Source organism: Misgurnus anguillicaudatus, chromosome 5 (genome assembly GCF_027580225.2).
Source record: "Misgurnus anguillicaudatus chromosome 5, ASM2758022v2, whole genome shotgun sequence".
Classification (NCBI taxonomy): Eukaryota; Metazoa; Chordata; class Actinopteri; order Cypriniformes; family Cobitidae; genus Misgurnus; species Misgurnus anguillicaudatus.
The window spans coordinates 33,482,296-33,507,231 of NC_073341.2; the positions used below are offsets into that span (position 1 = coordinate 33,482,296).

The 24,936-nt window shown below is 36.8% G+C and overlaps 1 protein-coding gene across 1 annotated transcript; it reads left to right on the forward strand.

The window, feature by feature from the left end:
- The first annotated feature begins 677 nt into the window (after positions 1 to 677).
- cabp4 (calcium binding protein 4) lies at positions 678 to 24,386 on the forward strand. The gene is made up of 8 exons (XM_055169045.2): positions 678 to 791; positions 14,021 to 14,056; positions 14,136 to 14,331; positions 17,146 to 17,176; positions 17,802 to 17,945; positions 20,911 to 21,020; positions 21,115 to 21,262; positions 23,692 to 24,386. The coding sequence occupies exons 2-8, from the start codon at positions 14,022 to 14,024 to the stop codon at positions 23,718 to 23,720; spliced, it is 693 nt and encodes a 230-aa protein (XP_055025020.1). The 5' UTR covers positions 678 to 791; position 14,021; the 3' UTR covers positions 23,721 to 24,386.
- The last annotated feature ends 550 nt before the right edge of the window (positions 24,387 to 24,936 follow it).

Below are 24,936 nucleotides of genomic sequence, written 5' to 3' on the forward strand. Positions count from 1 at the left end.
TTAGTTTAATTAGGAAATATAACTAGTTTTAGCAAACATACCTTACTAAAAACATTACTTGTGTGCATTTTGAGGCAAAACAAATGGCAGTGGTGTATTTTAAGATATTTCAGTACAAGATGTTTGCAGTTTAGACAGCTCTTACATTTATTTTAGTCTAGGACTAGTCTAATCCCTGTCCGGGAAACTGCCCCTATATGTTTAGCTGTTGTTAAATATCCATTTAATCTTCTTAAAATATAAAAAAATATTATGAAGCAAGATAAGCTTTTCTGCAGGCTCCATATCCAAATCTTTGTCTTAATGACAGGCTTTCATATGACCTCATGAGCAATAATTTGAGCATATTTATGTGTCAATTAATAGCTGCAGTCACATTTATTAACTATGCAAATAAAGTGCTGTCTCTTTTTGAAATTTATGAGCACCTGAGTATCAATCTTTCATATGAACTTGTCTGACTTTTGTACATTTTGCTCAGCCTGGCTGGATCCATCTGTCATTCACAGACAGACATATAGTAATGAGCTTCATGTTCAGGTCGATATTTCCGAAATGCACGTGTACACCACGGCCACCTTTCCAGAAAACACATGCATGCCTAATCCGAAATCATAACCAATGTGCACATCTCACATGCTAATCCTAACATATTAAAAACAGATTATCACCTTCCTGGATTATCAAAAGAGATTGAAGGGTCACTTTGTACAGACTCATTGTCTTGGAGGACGAGGGATTGATTGTCTTAAGGTTTCTGGACGCTACATTCTGCTCTCCTTATACTAAAGGTAAGGTTGTGATAACAATTATATGGTTGATACTCACGAAAACTTGGTTTTAAAAATGTCAAGCATGAAAATGTAAAAATTGCTTAATTTTACTTTTTTTCCCACCAGACATTGAAAAACAAAGTCTGGAGTCATTTAACACTTTTTGTAACATCATTTAAAAAATTAGTCCTAAAAAATCTCATTACCGCAACAGTCAGAAAACATTAACACTGACATATTTTCAAAATGACATGACAAACCTGAAAGAACATAATTTGGAGATTCTGCACATGCATTGAAAATCAAAGTATTATGCTTCTATTAATTAAATTAACATTTAATAAGCATCTGTTGCGGTAATGATAATTAAAATGTCGTGCAAGCATTCTGACAAGACAATATTTCAAATTAACTGTAAAAAAAATGATCTTACCTGGTAGCCATCTTGAAGTAACTGGTCCATGTGCTTGGTCACTCAAAATCAAACTTTATTAAAATTCTGTATGTGTGCTTAAACTGTTCTCAAAGTGTGTTGCGGAGGATGAGAACATCAGGCATGGACACATCATTTTCCTAATTTTTCTTCATTATTATTATACATGAATATTCAGTAAATTAAGTATTTTGTGTTAATTTGATTAAATTACAACATAACGCATGTTCAAACACAGCCGGACACATTGCGGTAATGAGAATTTCAGCAGAAAATGAGATCAAATTTACAATTATAAATTCTTATGTTGAAATCACACATTGTGCAAGGTAGAACACAGTATTGTGTTAATTCTGATGCTTTTTAATGTTACTACATTACACATTTTAAAGCTAAAATCATTAGTGCCGTGGTGTTTCAATGGTTTCGTGAGAATCACCCATATATAAGTAAAATTTTAGAGGTATCATGCATAAACTCCAACTTGTACTTTTTTGTGATTACCAAAGGGCCTAATTTATATCAAAGGTCAACAGCAACAAAAACATATCAGTCATACAGTCATTTTCATGAGCTGTATAAAGTATATAGACAGACAGAAAGCGATGCAGTCAGGCCGTAATTACCGAAACTGACATGGGAACTAATTACGATGATGTTGAAGGACATGAATGACAGCCAAAGAGAAATTACGAACCTAGGAATGCAGACGGCTAGATGTAAACCTTGCATGAACAACCACAGCAGCTGACAGGGAACTGTCAGGGGTTGCCAAGCAGGCAAGATAAAATCCCATCGCTGCACGGTCGTAATGGCAAAGGAGGGGGCGGACTTGTCCCAGAGCCATGACACAAAATCGGTAATGGGATCGATCGCGCGGATCTGAGCGTTCCATGGGTATTCTTCTGTAGCTTGTTTTCAGATGTAACGCGGGAAAGTTCTTGCAATCTGTGATTGATCTAGTGCCAAAGGCCTGGAGGTGTATCTCATGAGAAGAAAATCACTAGATAAGGCTAGACAAGGGACTTTAACTATCTGTTGTTTACCTCTTTGAAGCGCTTGCACACATATGCACAGATCTTCTTACACCTTGATGGTCATTTATACCCCACTCAACCCTTGCATGAGCTAACGGAGCAAAAAAGCAAGACACTGCAGGCTAGATGATGATGTCATTAAAAATAGTATTATTGCAACTTTTTATATATTAAAAAACTGAAATCATTAAATTAACATTGTATGAAGGATGGGGCTTGTTGTCACGCTTCGGATTAAAAAATGAAAAAAATTGTATAGCTGCAAGTCATGTTTATTTATATAGCACATGCTATTAGAAATTGTGCATATAGGAATGAAACTATAAGTGTGAGAAAATATGTTTAATCCTTGTGGGTTGTTTGTGGTCAAAAAAGCCACTAAATTAAATGGCTTCCAAAATAAATTTTGCATAAATCTTTTAATCAACCTGAATAAATGTACCAAATGTTTACATAACTTTCATGATTTTAACTATTTAATTGCAAAGTTAATAATTGATGTCACTGATTTGGGGAAAATACACAAAATTACAGATTTTCGATATAAACAATTATTGTGGACTGGATTTTTAAAACCTTTTTCACAGTCTTGAGCATGTCAAAACATTGGCTTTGGTGCATTGTTAGTTTTTGTGCGGCATCAGATTTTATTTTTTCTCCCTAATTATTTGTTTGTGACTTTTCACTCATTGACTTTCATTATAACGACATTTTTTGATAGCAAAACCAAGACATCTTATAATCATGCATTCCTAATTGTTGGTGGAGCTTAATTTTTGGCTAGTACATTGAGATCCAGAAATTGGGCTCTGTTTTTTGCACAAGCCTACTAAAGGGTTAATAGTGCCACATGGTGATCAACAGTAAAAATAACACATTTGACCTCTCAGCAAAAGTAAAAACCACCAACAATCAAGAATGAATAATAATAAGTTGTCATGGCTTTGCAATAAAAAAATTGTTGTAATGGAAGGCAATGGGGCAAAAAAAGCCACGAACAACTAATTTGGGAGAAAAAAAATATGATGCTGCACAAAAACTAAAAATGCATCAAAGCCGACGTTTTACTAATCTTTGGCATGCCCAAGACTGTGAAAAAGGTAAAAATATTTAGAATCATTTTGTGTTTTTTTCCCCAAATCAGTGACATCACTTAAGAACTTGGCAATTAAAGAGTTAAAATCATGCAATTTTTGTAAACTTTTGATCAGTACTGAGGTTAATAAACAGATTTATGAAAAAATGGGAAAAAAATAATGTGATCCATTTTACAGCCGTTTAATTAAAGGGGGTCGCACACCGGACGAGAAGCACTGTGACGTGCCGTGCCGCATCGCGTAGGACAACTCTGATGTATCGTACACCGGAAGTGCACATTAAAAAGCGTGAGCTCAGTCAGATAGCATCTACTTAGAAATGCAAAATATACGTTGGCAGCCAATGTTAATCGTTAATGATTTTGGACAAATTTGATGTTATTTAATGTTAAACTATGTGAGTAGCGCTCTGTGGCATGACAGGGATTTGAGCAACTTGCAAAATCGTAGCTGGGCGACGCGGACAAGCAGCACCTGTCGGCGGCAGTGTGCGTGTTTGATTTTTTTTGTGCGCCGCTGTGCTGTGACCCCCCTTTAGTGACATTTTTGGCCACAAACAATCTGCAAGGGTAGTACATTTTCCCACTGTATATTGTTGAGTTTTTTTTTTATTATTAATTTCAAAGCATTTTCTTAAAATGTGTGTCAATATAAGATTTGTCACCAAAAATCATTCTATTTTCTGAAACACAGAGAAAGTTGTGGCAAAAGAAGGCCAAAAATGGCCTCAACAAAAAGAAAAATAACATACCAACCACCCTTGCAGTTAACAGTGATGGTACTAACGGCGTTATAAATAAACGGCGTTACTAACGGCGTTATTTTTATCAGTAACGAGTAATCAAATAAATTACTGTTTCTCCCGTTATAACGCCGTTACCGTTATTGACAATAAATGCTGCGCGTTACTATAATTAATCTCACTAATGGCGCTTTTCCATTGCATAGTACCCCACGGTTTAGTTTGGTTTGGGTCGGGTCAGCTCACCTCACTTTGGCGTGGTTAGCTTTTCCATTGAGTTTAGTATCACTTCGCAGTGGGAGGAATAATAGGCGTGTCGTTATATTTGTGCTGCATACGGCTGTAACATCATACAAGAGAGAGCGTCCTTGTACATTCCCATACATTTATTTATTTATCAGTCCGCCACAAAATTAAAATTGGCCACCACAAATAGATGTTTACTTTGCACATCGCGTTTATAACTACCTGTCTCACATGACAGTTTCTGTTCAAACACCCGTGGCGTCAGTCGACGGCTCCGCTGAGCCTCAATGAAGTTGCATGAAAGCATAAATAATACTGACGTGCACGTCGCGAATGTGCCGCCACAAAATTAAAATTGGCCACCACAAATAGAAGTTTACTTTGCACATCGCGTTTATAACTAACTCTGTCTCACATAACAGTTTCTGTTCAAACACCCGTGGCGTCTGTCGACGGCGCTCAGGCTGAGCCTCAATGAAGTTGCATTAAAGCATAAATAATACTGACGTGCACGTCGCGAATGTGCCGCCACAAACTGCAAGTCTGGAAAAAACTTTTATGTGTTCCTGATTCACAACCTGTGGATGTTTTTAATCGCTAAAAGGGTGTTTGGAAACTTAAAACAGAGCACAGATGACAACATGTTTGCTCGAGACAGCGCAAGCTAGCAGCAAGCTAAAGCTAATATTTTACATAATAGGATGACGGCGCCGATGACGATTCTCTCAGACCAATCAGTGAACTACAGTGTTTACGCGTCACGTTTGGTATCAGCTCGGGTCGCTTGGAACCCCAACCGAGGTGGTACGAAAAAAAGTATCGGGTACTACGAAGTGATCCCAATGGAAAAGCTCCCAAAAGTGGGCTGACCCGACCCAAACTAAACCAAACCGTGGGGTACTATGCGATGGAAAAGCGCCATAAAGCGATTTTCACCAGAGTAGGTTCTCTCATGCAGACAGGCAATGTTTGTCTCTAGTGTGTGTGTGTGTTGGGGGCTGAGAGACACATAACTGATGCTGATTGGTGTGTGTGTGTGTTAGAGGGGGTGGGACAACCACATAAGCGGTGATGATTGGCTTAATTTCCATCGCTAGCCAACCAGAGGCAGGCAGAGATCATACACAAACACCTGCGCAGTCCGAGAAGTTCACTGCAGTGTTGCCAACTTGGTGACTTTGTTACTAGTTTTAGCAACTTTCTAAACCCCTTTAGCGACTTTATTTACTAAAAGCGACTAGGACAAATCGAACGATCTTTTCTGGCGTGGTTGGAGACTGACGTCACGCGAGAGTATGTATCGCTCTCTCTTCTCAACGAGCAGCGGCTGATGCTGCTATACACTCACAGGCAGCCCGGACCATAGATATGTATAAAGGCTAGATGGCTCAAGGCGGAGTCCCTAACGGCATCACCTGGCGGCCATCCCAGGACAGGGCGCTCGCTCACTCGTAGCATTGAGTTTAATGGTGCAGGTACTTTTAAATGACCATAACTTGCTCAATTTTCTACCGATTTTCAAACGGTTTGGGTTTCTACAAACGTTATTAACGTGGCTATGATTCTGGATGCTTTAACATGTTTCATGAATTTATTTTTTATTTTTAGTATAGGTATGCAGTGTCATAGGTACATCTTTGACGTTTATAACAAACCAAACCGTCTGAAAATCGGTAAAAAATTAAGCAAGTTATGGTCATTTAAAAGTACCTGCATCATTAAAACTCAATGCTACAAGTGAGCGAGCGCCCTGTCCTAAGATGGCCGCCGAAATGCGGACGTTGCACTCAGTTGGCTAGCAGCGCGGACGAGCCATCTAGCCTTTATACATATCTATGGCCCGGACCTCGCGCTGCAGTCCGTGAGTCCCACACCCGCAATGACAGAGCGATGACAAGTACAACAAACTCAAAGGTAGCAGTCGCAAACACAAAGTATAATAAGCACTACTTTTCCATTGTTGAGGTGAAACGTAAGAATGTTTATGTAATTTGCAACTTATGCAGAGAAAAAAAGAGCCTCTTCACGTCAGTACTTCTGATCTAATAAAGCACCCCACATCTTCACATGCTGCCACCTCTTGCGAAAATTAACCAGGGTTTTTTGTGGTAAAAGTGCAGTAACCATGTTTTTTTGGCGTATTGATTGCTATCCGTAAAACCATGGTTTTAGTACAGTAACCATAGTGAATTATGGTTTGTTGTCAAAACCATGGTTATTTTGTGGTAACCATGGTTTTACTGCAGTAACCATGTTTTTTGGTTTTAACTGTAGCAAAACCATGGTTAATTTTCGTAAGGGACAAAATAAGTGGTTTCTCTTTAGTGTCTAATTCATTTAACAAATGTAATATTGGGGGCATCCAAGTTATTTAAAAAATTTGAACTTTTTTAAGTAACGCAATAGTTACTTTGCCTGGTAATTAGTTACTTTTATAATGATGTAACTCAGTTACTAACTCAGTTACTATTTTTGAAAAGTAACTAGTAACTATAACTAATTACTTTTTTAAAGTAACGTTGCCAACACTATACAACACACCCAGACAGCAGACGCCTCCAAGGGCCGGATCCACGCGGAAGTCATTGGTTCCGGTGCAGATCTGGCCCAGAGTTGTCTGCTGCCTGGGAATACATTACAACTGCATACATAAACATGTGAGAACCTACTCCAACCTGACATTTATGTTAGATCCTGGAGCACATTTCAACCTTCTGGTTAAAATCTGCATTCATTTTACAGCTGACCTACTGTACACCGTAATGCATGCTGGTCTTATTAAATGTACCCAGGAGCTAAAGTAAAAAATATGGTGATAATGAAATTTCAGTTTGGAAGACAAAGTTCACTAAACTTTAAGAGTCAGTTTCCCAGACAGGGCTTAAAGGGATAGTTCACCCAAAAATGAAAATTAGTATCTCCATAGTAGGAGATATTTTTAGTAATTAAAATACTATGAAAGTCAAAATTTCAGATAAAATTTTAGATAAATTTAGATAAAATTAAAAATTATGACTTTCATTTTTGGGTGAACTATCCCTTTAAAGGTGCAGTGTGTAAATTTTAGCAGCATCTAGCGGTGAGGTTGCGAATTGCAACCAACGGCTTAGTCCACTGCTCATCCCTTGCTTTTGAAACGCATAGAGAAGCTACGGTAGCCGGCACCGAACAAACATGTCATCTTTGGAGACAACTTAGTAAAAAAATTGTCCGTTAAGGTCTTCTGTAGAAAAATGGCGGCACAAAATGGCGACTTCCATGTAAGGGGACCCTCGGTGTATGTAGATAAAAAGGTCTCGTTCTAAAGTAATAAACGCATAACGGTTTATTATGAAAAGTCTTTATACACCCCTGATAGCATAGTTTTGTATATTATTTTGCATTTTTGTCAAGAGATCCTTTTAAAAATTACACACTGCACCTTTAAGATTAGTCCCAGACTAAATTGCATGTTTAAACTATCTTAACTGAAAACAGCTTGCACTGACATATCTTAACATATCAGTGCCATTGTTTTGTCTTAAGATGCACATCAGTAATGTTTTTTGTAAGATGTAAAAACTACTTAAATGTCACAATATAACTAAGGCCTAGTCCTGGATTAATCTAAAACCTGTCCTGGAAACTGCCCCTAAAATAATTATTTGTGTAAATGTCCTTACATTCTAAGTTACTTTGCTAGCACTGTTGTCACCAATTAGATACTATTAGAAACGTTAAAGTTAAACTTTAATGACTTTAACTTTGCACTTTAATGATTTCCAATCAGCATTCACCCATCAGACTAAAGCCATTTGAAAGCCTGCATGCGTCTGATGCCCTTGGCTAGGATAAACATCTCATTGCGAGAGATTTTTATCTTTGACGGTCCATATTTGATCCAATCGGCATCTATCAGATGCAGTCATATTTGGAAGGCCATCTCTGCAAGGCTTTTGTCATAAAAGCGTACTTTGTGATGCTAAAAATCAAGGTGCTGGGATGGTTGACTGAATCGCTGTCCTATCTTTGTCAACTAGCCAATCAAAATGTATCTCATGTTTAATTTTAGAATGACTTTTCAGCTTATCACAACACACATCAAAAGCGTTAGTTTTGTCATCACAATGAGGGAAAATAGAGCAGCGTACTTCACACTGCCCTGGAACAGCTTTGCCTCTTAAATTATATTCTATTAGTTTATTCTGTAATTATCCACACACACGTCTGCTAAATTATTCCAATTAGAGGAATTAGCAGCTGAAATTGCTTGTGTCAACATGCTGATTGACAGCAATTGGTCACTTAGTTTAATTAATAATAACTCTGGTAGATTAGTGATGCAGGTTTGCGATGAGTGTCACTAGACCTCTGAAAATGGATTTACCAAATTACCCAGAGCAGGTGAACCACGTGCACTGCATCTTTTTATCCAATCTAATAGTCGGTTTGTTAAGCACACAAAAACTCACTTCTAGCAAGCTGTTATTTTCATTATATTTAATGATCCTTAAAGGTGTCAAAGAATGTAAAACTGTATTTACTTAGGCATAGATGAATAATAAGAGTTCTGTACATGGTAATGACATATCGTGAGCCTCAAACGGAGTTATCGTTTTATGCTAGTTAATGCTATATGCTAGCGTTTAGGCTGAATTTTCCATACTGAAAAAAAACACAAGCTTACCACTCAGAAATGTCTTGAAACAATTGATTATTCCTCAAATTCTGTATCTTCGTCTGATACATGCTCATAAGGTCTGTTTACACACACACAATGCTACTCAAAAGAGCTGCTTTAAGAAACAGCCAATTAGAGCAGAGCTCAACATTATTATTCATGACCCTTTCAAATAAGGTAATAATGGACCATTTCATTCTAAAGGGAAATCATAGGGTTGTAAATGGACATGTTAAACCGTCTCTGGGTAATTTTTGCACTTAATAAAGCCACAACCCTTCTAAATAGATATCAGAAAACACTTGAACATATTATTTCAATGCTTTCTTTAAACTTGTGTGACATCAGGTGCATTTAAGCAAATTTGGTAATCGAATGAAGACAAAATCTTCTTATATTATTAAATATTAAACAACACAAAACACAAAAATCAGCTTCTGAGGACAAATAAATATTCATAATTTAGACAAATTTACCATCAACTACAGACGTCAGTTATTGCTTCTGTTTTCTCACTGACACGTCCCCAAATCAAAGACTGAAAATCAGAAGAAAAACTTTTCAGTATTTACTATAGTAAACTGTGGTAAATTGAATTATACTGTAATATATTATATTAATTACTTCTCTGCCGTATAAAAGACAAAAGGCAGAGGTAAGTCGAAAATTAGTTATTGATTTTTTTGGGGGGGCCATTCCTCCTTTGGGACAAGACCGCTTTTATCATGTGGATAAGTATCTAAAGTCAATTTCATTGTTTGTTTTTGAGAAAATAACTATCAAGAAAAAATAGCTGACATTTAAAAGTCACTTTTCATTCAAGTCATTTTTCTTATTTCTATAGCAATGTCACGTCTTTTACCTTTATTAATATCAAAATATAAATATTTACTATGGAAACTATAATTTCTAAGAATAACACTACAGTTTACTATAGTAAAGCATACTACGTTTTTTCACGTATTAAATACAATATTTTCTATGCTGTAAAAAATTAATTTTTCTAAAATATGATTTGAATCAGTCCAGAGGAAATCATAAATAAATAAATTTAAAGCGTAACTAAACCCCTGGTCAGAGCCTGACTCACTGTAAAAAATAAAAAGTTGACTTAACTTAAATTTTCAAGGCAACTTGCTGCACAGCTTTTTGAGTTTACTCAACTCTTGGATGATGTAGTTCACCTAACTCAATTTACTGAGTAATGTCAACTTACACCAAAAAGTTGAACCAACTTAAACTAATTAGGTAATAAGCTAATTTCTGTTTACTCAACTAGTGGCTAAGTTGAGTAAAGAGTAATTTAGTATATCCAAATTTAACTAATCTACATGTTTTGGACTATGGGAGTGTACACAGAAAGGTCTCATAAACAAAGTCTTTGTCTGACTTAAACCAGAGACCTTTTTGCTGTGAGGCAACTAACTCGCTAACTCATTGTGCTGCCCTCTACACTGAATACACACTTCTCAATCATGGTAACAATGAACAAACATCATTCTTTAAGAATTACTCTAAATACAACATATAACTAACATTAACAACATAAATAAATCCAGCAAACATCAAAACAATAATATTTTTTAGTAAATATTAACGAAAGACGTGAACAGTTCACAATGCATGCTGGGAACCATTCCGACCATTGTTTTTTTTTTCAGATTACTCAGTTTGGCAAGGTGGGTGAATGAATTGGACAAAAACTTATACATCTAAGTCCAGTCAACAAAATAATATTTGTTAGCTGAATGATTATGCTCTTTTCATTCAGTGAACACAAAATAATCAATTGACGCACTTCAACAAAGAAATCTTTGTTCAAGTTACTTAATGTTCTTTGTTGAATGAACATTTTATTTGAAAAAATGCAAGAAAAGTGGGCAGATCCCAACGGAGATAGAGGGGACGAACTAAGCTCGTACCAAGTGTGTGGTGAGATCGTAACAAGGGCGTGGTTAGCTTGAAACTGCAGTAGCCACCGTTCAACCTGAAGAGGGCAGCACTCAGACGTTTTAACACCATTGAAACACTTTATATCCAAATGTCAAAAAACTTAATAAAATCAATGAACAGCACTAACAAAGCCCCATTCTTACAGATTATTAACAAAAAAAAGTTGGTTTAGGGTTTAGTTACGCTTTAAAGATCTCACTTTTGTCGCATTTAAGTCAAAATTGCACCCTCTATGTAACAGTACTATTGTCGAATCAAGTGATCAGCGTCAATAAATAAGTAAATCTTGTGGTAAATTGTACGTGCGCATCATACGTTCGTCTTTTACACATAAAACATGCCCTTTACGTTTCGTTTTTACCACGCATATAGAAGTGAGAGCCTTACCGTATGTTTAAGAAGTCCGACAAATTTCGTTCACAACGCCAGATCAATGCAGCTTCGCGACGCGTCAACGTCAATCCCACAATCCACCGCGAGAGCGTGACGCTCTGCTTTCAAAGAAGAGCACTGGAAACGCTCGCTCGCACGCTTTTTTATTGTACTTAACACGCACACACTTTCATTTGTATGTATTTTATTTTAAAAAATCTTTAAAATAAATAAATATATATCTTGTGCTATTTTGTATAAACGTTAAAGTTTTGAATGGTTTTAATTTTCTCACATGTGGTAAGCTTTAGAATTTACTATGGTAAATTGTAATGCGGACTACCGGCACATCCGGGAACTTGACTTTAAATTTCGTCACCGCCCCTTTTTGGGGGAATAAAACCCAGACCTTCCATTGACTTCCATTCAAAATAGCGGAACAAAGGAGCGTTTTTACACAGCCGGCAGGCGTAAATAACTTATGAAATCACTCCGATTAAACATGTCGAGTATTTATCTGTCCACCCTGCCTGCCATCAGTGTTGGGGAAAGTTACTTTTAAAAGTAATGCATTACAATATTAAGTTACTCCCCAAAAAAGTAACTAATTGCGTTACTTAGTTTCTTTTCATGGAAAGTAATACTTACATTACTTTTTAAGTCACTTTTGTGTTACTTTTTCTTATTTGGCTAAGCTTGATCTCTTTGCAGGTGTTTTTTTATGATTGAAAAGTTTTGCATTCAGAAATTGCACATTTCCATCGCAAAAATGTTAAGCTCTGGCCTGCCATCTCAGTTTCTGACTCAAACTGTTTCCACACAGGCGCAGAGAGTGCATACGTTTAGTTTAATTCAGTACATATTTTTTAATCAAATTAATTGAACTAAAAAAGTAACTTGAGCTACTTTTTTGAAAAAGTAACTCAAATATTAATGTGTACATTTAAAAAGTAAGTAATGCGTTACTTTACTCGTTACTTCAGAAAAGTAATATTATTACATAATGCAAGTTACTTGTAATGTGTTACCCCCATCACTGCCTGCCATAGAGCGCGAAAAATACATTAACACATTTAATTTGGTCAATATAAAAACATGTCCCTTTCGTTCTCACAGCGTCAAATTTGTGTAACAACGCCATCCAGTGATTGCTGTAAATATCGCTAAGCCAGTTAGTTGAATGGCTCGATGGAAAAGTGCACTCATTACTCTAAATATAAAGACATAATATATAAATATGAAGTAACTTTCAAATACGAAAGTAAAATCATTCACTTGCTTCCCTGTTGACTCGATGAGATATGAGTAAATGTCCGGGTAAGAGACCTCTGGCCAATAGGGAGCGTTGTTACACAAATTTGACGCTTTGAGAATGAAAGGGACATGTTTTTATATCGACCAAATTAAATATGTTAATGTATCTTTTGCGCTCTACGGCAGGCAGGGTGGACAGGTAATTACTCAACATGTTTAATCTGTGTGATTTCATATGTTATTTACGCCTGCCGGGGGTGTACGAAGGCTGCCCTGCTCCGCTATCCCGAATGGAAGTCAACGGAAGGTCTAGTCCGTTCTCCCCCAAAAGTGGGCGTGAACCTGTTCAGAGACATTCTATATGACGTTGTGCCGGTTGTGCGTATAAACTGTAGTATACTGGAGTGTGTGTAAGTAATTAATGCACATTGTTAATGTACACGGTACTATAGTATTTTATAGTATTAATTATAATAAATTGATAAACTATTAAATACAATAATATTTAAGCCTATATGCATGGTCAGGTTCAGTATTTAGGAAATTGCCAACAGTTTACTATAGTAAATATATACTACATGTGGATTAATGTAGCTAATGGGGCGGTTTCCCAGACAGGGATTAGATTAGTCCTTAACTAAAATAAATGTGAGAGCTGTCCAAACTGAAAACAACTTGTACGGACAAATATTAAAATACATCAGTGCAGTCGCGTAGCTATGGGTGGGCCTTGAAAGAAGACTTCATCCAGATTTATACAGAATCAAAATGCTCAGGATGTAAAGTAAACATGTTTTTATGTCAACTATCGGCTTATTTGGAATTCCTGCTTTCTCCTTGTAAGAAGCCATTGACAATTTCGGTTCTGTATAACTTGTCTGATGTATATAGGCCGAGGAGAGACAAACGTTTGGTGGCTTGCTTGGGCGTATTAAACTGTTGATTGTAATTTATAAGCTGCCTGGTGCGCCTGTCGCCCTCTATTGTAATCTAATTCAGTGTTTGGAGGAACGGTGCCGCCTCTTGGTTCTGCCACTGTAGCGTGCGATTATGCTGTGTGTCCTTTTATTCAAATGCACGCCTTTCAACAAAGGAAAAACAATTGCATCACACACTGTAGCCATTTGAACGGTCATTGCAATTTCAGCCTATGACCTTTCTGACTACTGTTACGCCAAGAACCCACCCACCGGGCACTCTCTCAACTGGAAACTGGCATCTACCCAACACCAACTTGGTAGGAAAGATGCTGTAGTACTGAGGACACAAAGAGATTTAAAAAATCTGTTTTTATAATAACAAAAATTAAATAATTCTTACAATAACAGGGTTAAAGGTTGAACTCTACAATAAAAATGCAAATAATTGATCAAATTGAATGAGATGATTTTGCATGTTGGGTCGTAATGTTTCATGATGTCACTACTGTCTCTTTCTCCTCTTTATCAACTAGCATGTCTCAGAGGAGTAAAACGTCTTCTAAGGAAAGGTATTGGATAGGGTTTAATCAATACTTACATCTGCATTAGTAGTTAAATGTGGTCCCTTACAACTTCTCTTGCTTTTAGCACCTCCTCCGGTCATCAGTCTTCATCAGATGGATCTTCTCTACGCTCTGCTTTTCGAAACTCCTCCAAAGACTCAAAAACATCAGCAGACCTCAAAGGCTCTGATAAAAAAGGACAACGCGGCGGTAGATCCCTCAACCAGAATTCAGCAATCACCGCTGCATACACACAATACCTCAATGCTTTATTTGGACAGGTGAGCAAGACATAGTCGATTATGTCAAAGATCTAATCTCGAATTTTCAGGGGGGGGGGGTTAAAGGCAGAGGCAGGCTGTTCCAGAAAATAGTATTATTGCCACGTTTCACAGCAGCTACAGGTACCTTCTCAAACTGTTATCCATAAAAAATGTCCAGTCAAATTATTTTGGTACACTATGACCCAGATCCAAACTACCAGCATCTGCTGTTCAAATTGATGCTATGAATCTCTCGATTTATTGAATCACACTGTTATGCTATGAAACACTTAATGATGTTTCTAGAAACTGAGAACAGGGAGAGCCTAAGAAAGAAATAGAGAAAGAGAGAGAAAGAGAGAGAGAGAGAGAATGACAGTGAGAGAGCTAATGGTTAGAAATAAACATGATTAAAGGTACTTCAACACATAATAATATATATACACCGATATATAGATAGCCTAAAGCTACATTTGACAGCTTCTGCTTTGCAGGATGAAAGAATGAAGGGAAAAAAGCAGGTAAATAGGGGACACTATTAGCATGTATCTGAGTTTAAACAGCCTGAAGCAATTTACAGGCTATATATCTAATGTATACCTGAAAAGTGAAGGTACTTTTAGCAGTCAAAACTTGAAGTCTGTATAAAATTATGTCAGATAATTATTAATAAACACATTATAAATGTATTGTTACAACAAAGACTATAAACTATGTAAATTGTGGAGTTACACAGCTAAACAGTTTTTTTACATTTCTGTAATCAGGATATTTTGGGCGCGGGATGCTGCACTATAACCACAGGGCATGGCCCCGCCCCTGACACAATTAGGAGTTGAGCGAAATGACAGCTTTGTCGTAAGTGGGCGTGGTTTCAGCCCAGACAGCAGACACGCCTCCAGCAGAAAATGTTGCCTCTTTTTTTCAAGATTTTGATAACTTATTTTATTTACTTGGCATTTTCTAATAATTCTAATTTGGCTGGATAGTTAATAACACATTTTTCTGTGGTGTGACAAACTAAAAACACATCAGACTTTAAATACATATTGCACAATTCAAAACTAACTACATTTTATGGTTTGGCAAGACGATGCAGAATGATTTTGAACTCTTTTCCCGCCATTGACAAGTTATCACGTCAATTAAGAAAAAAACATTTCCCTGTCAATGACGCTTTCTGAGTTTTTACGGTAATCTGTAATTCCACTATTATCCACTAGATGGATCCACCAGATTACCCAATTTATAAAAAAACTGTAGCAAAAACTACTTTAATTCATTTTAAACACCGTGTATGTTTTGATAATCGTTCTGAATCTGAGTGCCTGTTTACACGAGAACGCTCGAGGTTGAAAACTTTTCGGATGTGCCTTTCGTTTACATGATCACTGCGTTTTTGGGCCTTAAAAACGCAAAAAAAGTGAAACCACCTTCCAGTGTGGAAAACTTAAAAAGGATCTACCGTCGCGTCCCCTTCTAAAGGGTAAAATAGCAAAAGTTTGCTCACGGTGGCTCTCGTCGCGTAAGCGTTTACATCACAGACATGCGCCAGTTCAGGAAAATAACAACAAACATTTAGAATTATTTCCATTTGTCGGACCTTCAAGTTGCCATAATAGCTCTGATAAATATACAAGAGTCTTTCCAGCAGTTGTACGAAATATTCACAGCTAGAGAAGGTGCATTATTTACCTCTATCAAATTGTTGATGCACCACCTCGTCGGAGGCAAACCAGATGGCTTTGGACGAGACCTGGAAGGACAAGGAAGAAGGTTGTACGAAGGTGCGCGGACTTGGTGTTGTTGTGTGTCAGTGCTTCACATTGCCACCTAGCCGCATGGAGTGAATACTACATCGAATATTACACACTTTTGCGTCACCACATGCACGCAGATTTCCCCCTCAAAACTCTCGTATAAACGTGGAATAAAAAGTGATAACGCAATTCAACTTTTGCATTTTCTTTTCAGTTTTTCCCGTTTTGTTTCTTTGTTTGAAAGCAGAAGGTCTTTTCTTTTATGTGATATATTTGTATGTGTATATATTTTTATAGAAGAAAATTTTCCTGGAAGGCATTTTGTGAAACTTTTAGAAAATCACAAAAAATGCTGGCGAACAACTTTTTTAAAAAAGCAGTAAAGGTTGATTGTTTTCACAACAAGCCCAAAATGCCACAAAAATAAAACTGACAAGAAATATAGAATAAATGGCATGTACCTTAATAATAGGAAATATGGAAAACAGAAAGACTGACATGTAATGTAATAACAGGTAATACTGTGTGTATGTGTGTGTGTGCGCGTGCATGCGCATATGCATTCATTTTTGAATGTGCCAGAGGATATATTTGTTTGTGTATTTAATTATGTTAAAGCACGCATATGTGTGTGAATTTATGAACCTGCATGTTTGTATAATCATGAAATACAGCCAGACTGCAGATTTTTAAAAATAGTTTTGATCTTCCCCGCTAATGCATTTTGCCCCTTAACCATCTTCACAGTTCATGTTGGAAAAATTATTTCATTCCCCCCTCCCCGCATCTTTCTGCAGTTGTTTGTGTTTGTAGTGTTGACGTGAGGCATGGTAGGGCATGTTATGGTGTAATCCAATTATACAACCCCCCCTCCAAACGCCCAATGCGTCATTGTGCTACTGAGCGGCTCTGATAAGCATGCTATCATAAACCTTAGTTAATAGTGATTAAAAATGGACGATGCCCCTAAGGACTGTGAGCTCTCATGCTTCAATAATTTCCATATTTAGCTGTTTTTTATTGTCATTTTGCTTTCTTTCTCACTTATCTCTCTGTCCCTCTCTTTCCCCAGGACAGAGATTTACTGCCAGAGGAATTAGATGGTATGTTACTGTACACTCACGCAATATGAAGCATTTTACCCAACCTGATGTTTTAAACCATATGACACAAAAGAAGAATTTTCATGACTTAACCAGACAATAAATAAACACTGAAGTAGAAAACCCACAAGCATTCATAAGGAAAGTAACATTGTCTATTTCATAACAAATCACGATTGTTTGTATCATTTAATATGGCTTACAAAACTGATTTAGTTCTCAAGTGTAATGGCCATAGTAGTTAATAGCACAATAAAGGCATAATAAAGGTGAGTAAATGATGCACACAGTCCATATTTAAATCCAGGAAAATACAAACACATGTTAAGCTGACGGTAAATAAATAACAGCACAATAACAAAAAATAAGATGGAAATTGGTCTTTCATGAATTTAGAAGCTAAAATAATAAAAAAATAAATGAGGATACATTTGTAAAATGATGTTCAGTAGTCAGTCAGTCTGTTTTAATGGTCTTTAAACTGCACTCATGTGGATTATATAACTAGTTCAGTTCTGCAATCCTTATACCGTTAAATTGCTTCAGCTTTTTTACACTGAAGCAATATTTTCAGTCTCACTCTATAACTGAATGTGTGATTAAGTCTTTTTTCGCTTCCTTTCAGAGCTGCTTATAGCATTTAAAGAGTTTGATTATGATCAGGATGGATACCTACACTATAAAGATGTTGCGGACTGCATGAGAACTATGGGATACATGCCAACAGAAATGGAACTGATTGAGATCATTCAGCAAATCAAAATGAAATGGAGTGTGTGCGTGTGTGTGCCTGCTAATCCCTAAAGTGTGGGGACCAAATGTCCCCATGGCACAAAGATGATAAAATAAGTAATATCAGTCATTTTTGACCTTGTGGGGACATTTTTGCTCTCAATGAAGAAAACAGCTTATAATCAAACTAAATAATGTTTAGTTGTAAATGTAAAAATTTAGTTTTCTTTGAGGGTTGGGGGGTGCCAGATGGTGCCAGGGGGACCTAGTTTTATGACATTTTATAAAATACATTATATATATTCATAGACTGTAAAAAAAGATGGACGTAGTATCCGTGACATCACCCATAGGTTTCTGAAGATCGTTTTTGAAGCTTAAAGTAGGCGTTGCCTGCCGTCGCCATCTTGGCCGCGCATCACTCGCGCATATCCAAAAATGGGAAAAAATGCAGGACGTCGGTGACTGGTTGCTGAAACCCACGCCCGCCTAGCTCGACTCTAGTGACGGCAGTGGCTGTTCAACCGTCACTCAAGTGGCCACGCCCTTAATTATGCAGAACTTTAAGGCTTAATATAATTTAAACGGATGAGTTACAAAAAAATTCACCCCCCTCACTGTTGTCATGAAGAGCAAAATTAGCTATACAGACTAAAAACACTTTTTGTTCTAGGCTGTGAACATATTATTTTCTACTGTAAAGTTGGCCGTTTTAACATGTAGGTCTATGGGAATTGACTCCCTTTTGGAGCCTGCCTCTAGTGGCCAGTCGATGAATTGCAGTTTAAATCACTTCCGTATTGGCTTCATCAGAGAGACCAGAAGGTTACCCCTCGTATATAAATTTTATATATTCAATGTAATTAAACCTCAAGAAAAAATAAAGCTATTAAAGGAAAACACCACAGTTTTCAATATTTTAATATCTTCTTACCTCAACTTAGACAAATTAATACATATCTTTTTCCAATGCGTGCACTTAAATTTTTTTTTTGCCCAGCTCTGAAAAGCCACCAAACACTTCCATGTTTTCCCTATTTAAAGACTGTTACATGAGTAGCAGTGATGCCGGTAACGCGTTACTTAGTAACGCGTTACTCTAATTTTACCACTTTTTTTAGTAACGAGTAATCTAACGCGTTAATATTTCCAAACCAGTAATCAGATTAAAGTTACTTATCCAAGTCACTGTGCGTTACTATTTTTGAAATTTTCCTTAGTAAAATATATATTTTCTTGTATATTTCTTCTTGCGTCTCGGGAAGTGAAGTCAGGTGTGCGACAAGTCACGTTTTCAGCACGAGGACAATTCAGGTCACGTGTAAGCGACACAAACGTAAACAACGTACAATAGAGAGAGAAGAGTTCATCCACCCAAACAACAAAAGCTGGACTTCAGTGCAAAACCAGTAAGTGTGGGAGAGTTGAAGAACGAAAGTAACAAAGCGATTTTCTCCGAGCCCTGATAACATCTAAATCTCACTATGACAGCATATTAGCACATAACCTCTGAAAGAGTTGACAAATATCGCGTTATTTACTCACCGATTTCCACGTGTAGATCCAGAACTGTGTTTTCAACCATGATAAGTATATTCCAAAAGCAGTCTTTTTTTCTTACAACGCGTTGTTTTCTCGTTTCATGTGCTACAATACTGATAAATCTACAAAGTATATAACATCCTGAAGACTTCTCAGTTTTTCAAAATAAAAGTAAGTCGAGTTTATAGAGTAAGTAGATCCTGTCGGGTCAAAAGTAACACTTGTTAGTTTTGTCCCGCTGCTAATACTGTGTATAATATGGTAAAAAAATTGATATTATTCTAATTTGATTTAATTTTATTTTCATAGTGTTCAAACTATTGAATTTTTTTTTAGTCTCAGCAATTTAAGTTTGTACTGTTGGTTGCTTTTGAAACATTTGATAAAACTGAAATTTAAAATAAAAATGTAATTTAATTATTTTTTACAAAGATAAATGACAAAATAAGTTTGCAGTTACATATTAAAGAGGTCATAGTAATATATATTTAATAAAAACAAGTGTAACACAAAAATCCATCATGTTTTGTTGTGTTACTTTTGACCCACCTGTGTGTTACTTTCGTCCCTGCTGTCAAGGTCAAAAGTAACAATTCACTACTCTTGTTTAAAGTGAAATTATACAGAAGTCGTTTTACATTTGTTCAAAATTCCAGCTGGTTTTGATAGACCACACTTGTGAGTTATTGACCACAGCAAAAAATATATCTCTGTCTAAAACATTAACTTTTAAAATTAAGTTTTTCTGAAAATGGCCCCTGCTCACCCCTATTTATGTTTAGTGAAGTCAAGAAAGACTCATATATATATATATATATATATATATATATATATATATATATATATATATATATTTTAGTTTTTTAAAACACAACAGTTCAACTTAAAATGTCAGGAGATACATTGTTGACGTTACTGTTACAAATGCATTTCCAATAAAGTGAGTGTTGGCAAAACCGGTTGTCATTTTTAATGTTGAGGCAGTGGGGGTGTTGGCAGCTACTGGAATGTAACTAACAAAGTAACTTGTAATCTAACTTAGTTACTGTTAAAATCAAGTAATCTGTGAAGTAACTTAGTTAATTTTTAAAGGAGTAATCAGTAATCAGTAATCAGATTACTTTTTCAAAGTAACTGTGGCATCACTGATGAGATGGTAAACATACCAAATTACTGTCTTATAAATCTAACAATATTAGAGGATAATAAAAACTCATTTTTTAAAATATCATTAGAATACAAAAACATCATTAGATAATAAATATTTTCAATATAGAAAATATAATTTGCTTAGTATAAGAGCATTAAAAGTCAAAGTCGTCACTATTGCATTTACATTTCTGCATTCGGTGTATTGTAGGCCTATGTGTGTTCCCTGGGAATCGAACCCATTGGGGCGGCAATGCTACAAGAACAAAAAAAAAAACATTGTAAAAAAACAAACTTGTGTGTGTGTGCAGGGGGAGGACATGTGGACTTTGATGATTTCTGTGAGTTAATGGGTCCCAGGATGTTAGCTGAGACTGCACATATGGTCGGGCTGAGAGAGCTGCGCTGTGCTTTCAAACAGGTGATTGTGCACTTACTTTATACTTTAGATTAAATAGAAAGCAAACACAAATATTACATTTCATAACTTTTTATTATCTTAATTTTATTCTCAGTTCGATTCTGACGGTGATGGACGGATCACTTTCGAGGAGCTGAAGGAATCGACAAAGACGTTGCTCGGGGAAAAACTAAAGAAAGGAGAACTGGAAGAAATTCTGACAGACATCGACCTCAATGGAGATGGAAACGTGGACTTTGATGGTAAGTCAGACAGCATGCGTCTGAATATTTGGGGTGAATTCAGATTAATTGGGACACTTTTTGTACCAAAATACATGCATGGAGGGAGTTGCATGAGAGGTGAGCGCTCTTAACAAGATTTGGCTAGACAATAGACATCATAGTTTGATTTTAAGTTCACACACAGCTCCAGTCTACAATAACAATTTGAACAGGTGCACATTATGGGCACTAAAACCCATCACAAGACTCCAGACCTCCATCTAGTGGTCATCAGTTAAAATGCCAGCAGTTCTCTGCAGACCAAGTACAGTAATGTGGCTCATGGGACCAGTTAGTTGTGAAGATTTATGGGTTATTTATTTGTATGGCCAAAAGGGGTTGAAATGAAAGAGGGAAGGAGGTTTAAATCTGGCGTATGTCCCCATTCGAATGTCCCAAGATCAGTGCTGTGAGAAGTCAATCTAGTTGTGAAGGTGGACTGACTAAATATAAACCGAACTTCTGCTTTATATTCATGTCCTATTAATGATATTTTTATTACTGCGCCTCACCTTTTTAAATTAGGACTCTGTGTCATTTTAACCTTAAGATGTCCAGGACATCCTTAGCTTTTAACTCAAGAATTTTAGCGCAAGGTTAAATTCTGGTTCACGGTTTATTTCTGTATCACCCTAAAGAGGTTGATGGTTTGTTAACGACCGCTTCAGTGCACATTGCCCCACCTACTCTGCTTTAACACTGTATATATATGTCATAATTCAGAGAGGGTTAGATTGGTCATGTGGTAAAAAGCCTGAGTTTTACTGCAGTTACAACAACTTTGGATATCCGAGTACATTTATAATGATATCTATTAGACCAGTGGTTCTCCATTTTTTTCAATTTGTTTTGCCCACAACAAAATCTGAACAGTGGCGGCTCGTGGCTGCTCTTCCGAGGGGCGGAAATTCAAAATAAGTGTTCGAAGTGTCATGTGTGTTGCTCGTTTTTTCAAAATATGTGTTTGTTGGGTCATGTGAACCATGTGCATCGCATGTTTTGTCAAAATAAGTGTCTGCTGCACACACGTCAAAACCGTTTATGATAAAAGAGACGCTCACGTTCACAAAATACACGTAAGACATTCCCTTAACAGTAAACTCGGATTACGCATGAGATTATGCGAGTATCGGGCAAACGCGAGCGTCTCTTTTATCACAAACCCCTTAGACGCATCTGCAGCAGGCACCCATCTTGACAAGACACGTAATGCACATAGGATCACTCGACGCGCAAACTACATATTTTGAAATTACGAACCACACACATGACGGCTACATACATGATGTGATGAACTTCGCATCGTGTGCCCTCGAAAAAAGAAGTCACCAGCCGCCACTAAATCGGAAGGCCCCCCACTCACTTAAAGGACAAGTTCGGTATTTTACACTTAAAGCCCTGTTTTCAGATTGTTTATGATGAAATAGAACGGTTTTGTCTGAAATTTCGACATATGCGGCTGCCCAGAGAATTTTTGGGTGTTTGTGTTTCAGCTCCTACCTTTACAATGGGTTTAATGGTGCAATGGAACAATCCTTCCTAAAATGCATTAAACTTTCGTTTACAAAGACGTGAAACTCACCGAGTGGTCAGGGGTGTTAACTGGTATGCTCACACAAACATCGCTGCAAAATACGCATTCCAACAGGTTTTATCGTAGTTTTTGCCAACTCCATTGACTTGTATTAGTTGTGCTGTGAGGTACGGTATTACTCCGCGCCGGGAACTTTGTTTCTATTCTTGCAATTGGCAATGGCGGATTAGCGCGACCAACTGGGCTGGAGTGTCTATTATTCAAGCTCTAAACGGAAGAATGTACGGGTGTGGGGCGTTTGGAAAAATAGGTCCACAAGTTTACAACAAATGCTAAAACACCTGTTGGAAAGCATCTTTTAACGCAATTTTTGTGTGAGCATATCATTGAACAGCCCTGACCACTCGATAAGTTTCACGTCTTTGTAAACGAAAGTTTAATGCATTTTAGAAAGGATTGTTCCGGTGCACCATTAAACCCATTTTAAAGGTAGGAGCTGAAACACAAACACCCAAAAATTCTCGGGGCAGCCGCAAATGTCGAAATTTCAGTCAAAACCATTCTATTTCATCATAAACAATCTGAAAACGGGGCTTTAAGTGTAAAATACAGAACTTGTCCTTTAATTATTTCTAAATAAAATGAACTAGAGCTTGGAATGACTAGGCAAATGTATATTTGCTACTAAAATGGCCACCAAAAAATAAAAAACATCTTGATTTTTGCTTGTTTTAGCTTATTTTAAGTCATCACTGAGGCCCCCTTTCAAATCCGCTGATGCTGGTCCCGCCCCTCCGGTTGAGAAGCACTGTATTAGACTGTATCTTATATAAATGGATATTTAACTGATAGTCTTGTCTCTCATTTCTTTCAGAGTTTGTAATGATGCTGTCTATTCGGTAGCTGGTTTTCCATATTTGAGAGCTGAATGGATCATCAACCCACCTATGCTGTCACTAAAGTTGTGAAATACATACATATTTTTTTCTCCTTTTTTTAATTTATTAATTTAGTCCTCATTGTCATGGATTACAAGATGTTGCAGTGCATAACAATATATTACCTGTAAAAAAGTGTCTTGTATAGCTGAAAATCATGACTTCCTGTCGTCAGAATTCGTCAGTAGCCTCTTTCACACAGTAATTTCTGTAAATTGCGTCTTTTTACCAGTGACTCGGACATCATTCACACATCAGTATCAAACACTCTGAACGAGAAAGCGAAAGTTACCTGTGGCGTGCAGCGAGCTCAGTGTTGTATTTGTAAACAATTGCGGGTCGACTTCACATCCACGGTCCGTATTTTTTTGTTTTCACATCTGTGACAAACGCTGACAGTCGCGAAGTGGCTCGTGACCAAACAGAATTGCATACCTGTCATATGCATTAGGCGACGTCAAACGGAACATGCGTCTTAAACAACAGTAATGTTTGCACTTTAGGATTCACAGGGGGTGTGCTAAGGACGTCGGCAATTCGGCAAATATATGGTTAGCTGTTTTAAACAACTTTGGTGAAGAAATGTCGACGTTAACCTCAGGTGTGCTAGACTTTTAAGCGGGGTGTGTTGAAACGCGTCATTTGTATCAAAACTTTATGATTGGCCCAAAGCTGTCAGCGCGGTCTGACGTCATCCGTTTTAAATGCGGGTAATCTATGTTTTTGTTCACTCTTCATTGATATTTGACAACACTAATTTATTTGTTGATCAAAATCCTTTCAGTAGTTTATCAAACAAAAAAATTGCTCAATTCTTAACAGAGATAAGATATCTTAACCTGCTTGCTTAAGCTTTTGGAATAACACATTTGATGATATAGTATAATGGGAAGATTTCTGGCTGTTTTTTACCTAATAAAGTTATTGAGATTTCTTTTAAAATTATTCACAATTGCTACCCAGTTAATTATAACTTTACTAAATTCAATAATAATATTTCCCCCTTGTGCACCTTTTGTCATCAGGCCCATTTATTTTGGGAATGTATATACTGCAAAATATTTTGGGTTGACTTTTCAAATTTTGTTAAAAGATTTCTTTCTGTAAATTTCTGTTTTAACAAAAAAAATTATTTGGTGAAACTACGAGATTAGACCCTTATCACTTTAAATTTATTCTCA

What these genes read in the sequence shown, in the direction of transcription:
- cabp4 (XM_055169045.2), top strand. Translation starts at nt 14,022, where the DNA reads ATGTCTCAGAGGAGTAAAACGTCTTCTAAGGAAAG. An exon ending in AAAACGTCTTCTAAGGAAAG is followed by an intron (nt 14,057 to 14,135) that starts GTATTGGATAGG and finishes TCTTGCTTTTAG; the next exon opens with CACCTCCTCCGGTCATCAGT. An exon ending in ACTGCCAGAGGAATTAGATG is followed by an intron (nt 17,177 to 17,801) that starts GTATGTTACTGT and finishes GCTTCCTTTCAG; the next exon opens with AGCTGCTTATAGCATTTAAA.